The 6,699-nt window shown below is 31.2% G+C and overlaps 1 protein-coding gene across 1 annotated transcript; it reads left to right on the top strand.

Moving 5' to 3' along the window:
* Positions 1-1,429: 1,429 nt before the first annotated feature.
* On the top strand, positions 1,430-6,606 carry LOC116769681 (cyclin-dependent kinase 8). Its single transcript, XM_032660842.2, has 8 exons — positions 1,430-1,798; positions 1,935-2,186; positions 2,837-3,026; positions 3,153-3,366; positions 3,779-3,947; positions 5,854-5,970; positions 6,095-6,167; positions 6,457-6,606. The coding sequence occupies exons 1-8, from the start codon at positions 1,550-1,552 to the stop codon at positions 6,576-6,578; spliced, it is 1,386 nt and encodes a 461-aa protein (XP_032516733.1). The 5' UTR covers positions 1,430-1,549; the 3' UTR covers positions 6,579-6,606.
* Positions 6,607-6,699: the final 93 nt, after the last annotated feature.

Here is a 6,699-nt window from a genome sequence, read left to right as displayed (position 1 = left end):
TATTTTCGACAACTATTCGAGTTGGAACATGACTAACACAATCAGCGGTAGGTTTATATAATCGAGCCACATAGTATTATCTTATACAGTCTGCGATATTTATTAATTTGTTGACGCATCATTATTCTCAAAGAAGGCTCATTTCCCCATCTCCTACCGTTTAACCATAATATAAATAACAATTTCCGGGATTTTCTTCTTTAATCAGTGTTTGTATCCGCCATATTTATTAAGCTGACAATAACGTCAAATAATGCCGGTTTTATGATATTTAAGATTTTCGCGGGTTTTATTTCAAATAAAACTAAGATTTTTCGGATATACTACTATACGCTTTTTTATTATTTTAAAACTATATACTCCCGAAATTTCGATTCCTTTGCAGCAACCGTGACCAAGGGCAGACGTATTGAAAATAAAACTGTCAAAGCACTATCCTGCATCGTTGTCCAACAAGTTGGGATAATTAGTGATACTTTGCAAGGGTTCAGCAATTCAGAAAATGTGCACATTGCGAGTTTTTCATGGAGAAAATATTTCAGGATACTTATTATAGACTCTTGGAAATAAGGATTCCAATAGAGAGTTGAAAAATTCTTCACAAACAGACAAATCATAAGAAGTTTAAAATGAACTTTTTAAGACAATATTAAATTATTAACTATTATTATTGGAACTGGTAAACTGCTCAAATAAAATTTGGGTTTTAGGATACTTTGTGAGGTATTATCTACATCACATTTATCAATAAGTATACATAATTTATAGTGCTTAATTTAAAGTGCTATTTAATGCTTGAAGATTTTGTACAAAAGGTGATGTATAATTAAGTCCATGCTTATCTAAATAAAATTACTTAACATTTCAAAGGTGTACACTTTTATACAAATCTATGAATGCGTTGTACATAAAAATAATCACTCAAACATTGAAATTAGTTTAGTTACTACTAATACAACATATTGCTGGTTTATATTACTTATTACCGACTGTGAAAAGTATAAAGAAGTTTATTCTTAACCGTTATTTATCCATATCTATGAAAAACTTTTGTTAAAATGGTATATTAGTTCTTTTATACAAAAAATTAAGAGTCATTAGTGTGATTGGGCTTGGGTTTCTTTATTTCATTTATTTCCAAATTCCAATTCATTATTTAATTTTCAGTGTTACCAGGAGAGTTTGAATGAAAACCGTTCATGAGCGTAATCCAAGTTGCTAAAAAATATCCAAATTAATTGAGGACGTATTTAAAATTATATAACAAAACTTTTTCACTTTAAAATTTTTTTTTTTCATTACAAAATGGAATATAACAGGTTTTTTTTTCCGTTTTGACATTCACTAGACTATAAAATGATTAAGAGTGCTATGTAAAAAAAAACAAATGTCAACTCGGTGCACCCCTGTAACTGTTAAGCTGACAGCTAGAAACTTGTCAAGAGGCTAGTTAAGACTTGAGAGTGACGTTTGTGTATTTAAATTTTAAACATTTAGTTGAAAATTCGAATAAAAAAGCTTCAGCATTGTGACATTGCAAGATCATAAAATGGGAGATAATTTTCAAAACAATAAAACTATGGCGCCTGTTATGATGGACTATGAATTTAAAATTAAAACTCAAAATGAGCGGTCCAAAGTTGAGGATTTGTTTGATTACGAAGGATGTAAAGTAGGCCGAGGAACTTATGGTCATGTTTACAAAGCCAGAAGAAAAGACGGCTCTGATACGAAAGACTATGCTTTAAAACAAATAGAAGGTACCGGTCTTTCTATGTCAGCGTGTCGTGAAATTGCGGTAATCATATATATTATATTTTACGAACAACAGCGAAATAAGAGTTTTACTGTATATTTATAGTTATTCTGTTTTGCAGTTTATTTGAGTTTTTAACTATAAAGATGAATCATTAATATAATCCATCTTTCAACAGCTACTCAGAGAACTGAAGCATCCAAATGTTATAAATTTGATCAGAGTATTTTTATCACATACTGATCGTAAAGTTTGGTTATTGTTTGACTATGCAGAGCATGACCTGTGGCACATAATCAAGTTTCACAGAGCAGCTAAAGCGAATAAAAAATCTGTCATGGTCCCAAAAGGAATGGTCAAAAGCTTGTTGTATCAAATATTAGACGGTATTCACTACCTACATTCAAACTGGGTTTTGCATAGAGACTTGGTATGTTTTGATAATCTATAATATAATTAATATTTTTCCTTTATAAGTTACTAATTTAAGACATTTGTTTGCTCTTTTTATTTTATAGAACTAACACAAAAAGATACCAATTAAAACCAATTACAAGACACAACAGTTGTTACTGAAACATGTAATTAGTTAATATCTTTTAAATGAACTTCAAACATGGAAATTAAAACAATATATCATTTGTATACATTTCAAATAATTTAAGAAATAATTTATTACAACACAAACAGGTTTCAGGTGTTCTCAATAACTATGTTTTATATAACATCTATGAAGTTGTAACATCTGTAACTTGAATTTTATTAGAAATTTAGATGTATTTTAATTTAAATCAAAAATATAATATAAAGAAAACGAAACAGCTAATCTGTAAATATTGAATAGTAATGTAATGTTTAATGAATTTTCTCAAATTTCACTTGTTGATAGATGCAAATGAATCTGTTTTTGTTGTATCTATCTTATAAGTAGCTTATTCTCGAGACATAAAGACACGAAAACTATAATTGTAAGGCCACAGTATTGATTGTTTTGATATCGATATATCTCGGGTTTAAATTGTTCTTAATATTTATACTATTTATGAAATTTTCTAATTTGATGTTATAATTTTATTTCAGAAACCAGCGAATATCCTAGTTATGGGGGAGGGTCCAGAGAGAGGGAGGGTTAAGATAGCCGACATGGGATTTGCAAGACTTTTTAATGCACCATTGAAACCTTTGGCTGATCTTGATCCTGTAGTGGTTACATTCTGGTACAGAGCTCCCGAGTTGCTGCTTGGTGCTCGACATTATACTAAAGCTATTGGTAGGAAAGCACTTTTATTAAACAAATTTGTTGATAGGAGAATATTATTAGAAATTTTTATATTAATTAAAACATAAATTTCCTAGATTTGTTGTTTTACCTTAACATGAAATGTTAATGCTTCAGATATCTGGGCCATTGGTTGCATATTTGCTGAATTGCTAACATCTGAGCCTATATTTCACTGCCGTCAAGAAGATATCAAAACTAGCAATCCTTACCATCACGATCAATTGGACAGAATATTTAATGTAATGGGATTCCCCCAAGAGAAAGATTGGGAGGATATCAGGAAAATGCCTGAACACGCCACACTAGTTAAAGACTTCAAGAGGTCTAAGTAAGTATGTATGAAGTAGGCATTAAATGTTAATTTGTATAGAATATTATCATAGTAGTAATTCTCTATTGGAATCCTAATATTATCTAAAATATTTGCCATGCATTTATTCACATTTGCTTCTAACAGTCTGCCTATCTGTCTTTCTGTTACAAGATAGGTGCTGTTAGTTCCAATAATGTCGCTATTTTATTGTTATATATATTGCATTTCAGTTTTTAATTATTGATATTGACATTATTATTGATATTGATATTGACATAACAAGCCTATAAGTAATGTCTCAGTACATCACTCCAGTAATATGCATATTAATTTGTTTAAGCTTATTAACTATATGTTTTCATATAAAATATAATTCTTAATTATTTATTACAGACATATTATGTTAATAGAGCATCTTTAATTCCAGTTACCAGAATTGTTCGCTGAGTAAATATATGGATAGACATAAAATCAAGCCAGACAGTAAGGCTTTCAGTCTGTTACAAAGGCTTCTTCTCATGGATCCCAATAGACGAATAACATCCGAACAGGCCATGCAAGATCCATACTTCTCTGAAGATCCTCTGCCTACACAAGTAAGTTGAATTATTGTATGAATATAATCTAAATTTAAATAAGTATATATATATTATTTTTTTTATTAAAATTATAAAGAACATTTTTTAATCACATTAAAGGTTATTTCAAATAGTTAACGAGAAGTCTCATTTCATCTTTAGCATGCATGTTAATGCAAAACACTTGAAGTGAGTAGAAGAATTGCTACAATAATAGCTCATGTACATTTATTAGACTGTACACAAATACATACATATACCGAATACAATTTATTTAATTGTAATATAACATAAAAGTTACTGAGATGCTTGAAACTTGTGTCAAAACATTTCCGTATATGTAGAATATTTAGTATGACAGAAGGCACAAAGAAAAGAGTTCGTACGTGTATTAACCTTGGTGATACATTTTTCGATACAATATTAATGATATAGCGACAACAGCACAGTTACAGATGGCTATTGTGGATAGTTAGGCCAGCATATGTTTGGGTGTAGCCAAAAAAAAATCTATGTCAAGGTACAAGCTTACTACTTATTTATTGCCCCTTGGTGTAGACTTAACTTATTTTGGAGGATTTGTTTACTACACATCAAGATATTTTTTAGCCAGCAACCAAGACGGAAAGACAAACGCTGTTTTTTAACGAACGACACAGCGGAATGTCGTGTAGAAATCTACGTAGTTAAATCACCTCTGTGAACCCTAAAACACTCAGATGATCTGTTTTCATGTAGTTTGATTCCGGAGCCGAGTGTTCTTATCAAAGAATCGATTTCCATAAAATTTTTGAGAAAACGAATTCCGAGACCAACCAATATGACAGGTATTGGACGAATTATCATCTACAGGACGTTCCAAAATAGGACGAGGGTTAAACTCAACGACGATAATTGATATTCTATTTCATGTCTTATCCCTACCTCTTTGTTGAACGATATTTTGATTGGTCGAGAAGTATTGCCTGAACGGCGTCGTTATTCTTGTCACCCTACAGAATAACACCTTACTGATTGTTATATTTATAAAAGGAGTTTATTGGCGGCAATATCGCATTAGTGTAACGTAACGTAACGTAACGTAACGTAACGTAGTGTCGGACAACAGAAAGTGGATGACTTGCAAGCACGTGAAATTTGCTAGTTAAATGAGGTCTCTGGTTAAGTGATGTCTCTACGATGGCTGATCCTACCTTATTTGGTCGAGTCGGGGAACCATGGATTATTTTAATTTCAGATTAGTGAATTCCTGAGCTTTGTCATTACACTAATTATTAAGACTATGTAGATTAGTTTATGTAAATAAAAATATAAGTTTTCAATAGCCATGCGGAGATCATGTGACTCGCAGTTGACATGATCCGGCATATAAAATGGGTGTGACGAACTTACACATATTTACAAGGAACCCCTATCAGTTTATTTGCTACTCAAGATATAGTATAATTACTATGAAGTTATATGATGTGATTGACAACTTTTGTGAAATTATTAGATTGCTACAACAATATTCCTGTGTTATTATTTGTGATTACTTCGTACTCATGAAATAAAGATGTTTAAATGAAACTAAGCTTCTCGGATACTACCCGTTTTTATTTGCGTTTTACGTTTGCGGAGGTGAGCGTTTAACTCGCGTTAAATAGGGGCCCCTAAACCTACACCTTGGTATCAAGTCCCAGACACTGTTGAAGCTCCTTTTTCTGCAACGCGATGGACCCGGCACATGCATGTTTTGGTTCCTTTGCACTAACCGTGACAAAGACAAAGACGTTACTGAGCCCAGCAACCCTGTTGCCTCCCACCATATATATAAATATATTATGTATTTTTTAAATTTATGACGTACATGTATATTAATACTGTAAAAATATACATACCTATATATATAGGCCATATATATTTATGTTCATTGTTCTCACAGGATGTTTTCGCTGGGTGTCCAATACCGTATCCAAAGAGGGAGTTCTTAACAGACGATGACCAAGAAGATAAAAGTGACTCAAAGGCGAGACAGAACCAACAACAACAACAAACAAATGTAACAATAAAATTTATAACACATATTAATCTCATACAAAATCAAGAAGAAAATATTTTGTCAATAGAATTAAAAATCTTACACCAGTGATATGATTTTTTTCAATTATAATATTCTGTTTCAGACTCAGCAAAACCAAGTTCAAGCAAATAGTCACGACCATGGGGCAAATAATGCTAAAAGAATGAGAATGTCAGGTAAAATTTCTAAGAAAACTAAAGAGTTTGTTTTGAAATTGTATTATGTATATAAATATATATATGAATTGGAATAGAAGTATTCCAGTGTAAATAACTATTATACTAATTACATATACCTATGCATATGTCTATCATGAGTGTAAAATTCTTTCAAAATTTCGACTTTTATGAAGCCTTTATAATTAACTACTTATCAAAATATTACCAATTGCAAACTATATTTATATGTATTTTGACATAATGGGGTCAATCTAAAAGAAACCTATCATATATATTTCCATTTAAGGTCCAAATCAAGGCAATAACGCTACGGGAAACCAACAACAGGAATTCCATCAACAACAACAAATGATGTTCGGACAACAGGGTGGGGGACAGCAACAACAGAATTTCCAACAAAGATTTTGATTTGTAAATAGTCTTTTAAGGAAACTTAGTTTAAGGTTACATGACCAAACAATTAATCGACTTGACTTTTTGTGAGGGTCAGCGTTTAATAAAGGATGTATATTTTTATAGTTTAGTTAAA

Source organism: Danaus plexippus, chromosome 14 (assembly GCF_018135715.1).
Source record: "Danaus plexippus chromosome 14, MEX_DaPlex, whole genome shotgun sequence".
Classification (NCBI taxonomy): Eukaryota; Metazoa; Arthropoda; class Insecta; order Lepidoptera; family Nymphalidae; genus Danaus; species Danaus plexippus.
The sequence above is the reverse complement of the archived record's forward strand: the minus strand, read 5'-3'. Positions and strand labels throughout refer to the sequence as shown.

What these genes read in the sequence shown, in the direction of transcription:
- LOC116769681 (XM_032660842.2), top strand. Translation starts at nt 1,550, where the DNA reads ATGGGAGATAATTTTCAAAACAATAAAACTATGGCGCCTGTTATGATG. An exon ending in CAGCGTGTCGTGAAATTGCG is followed by an intron (nt 1,799 to 1,934) that starts GTAATCATATAT and finishes ATCTTTCAACAG; the next exon opens with CTACTCAGAGAACTGAAGCA. An exon ending in AAAGACTTCAAGAGGTCTAA is followed by an intron (nt 3,367 to 3,778) that starts GTAAGTATGTAT and finishes CTTTAATTCCAG; the next exon opens with TTACCAGAATTGTTCGCTGA.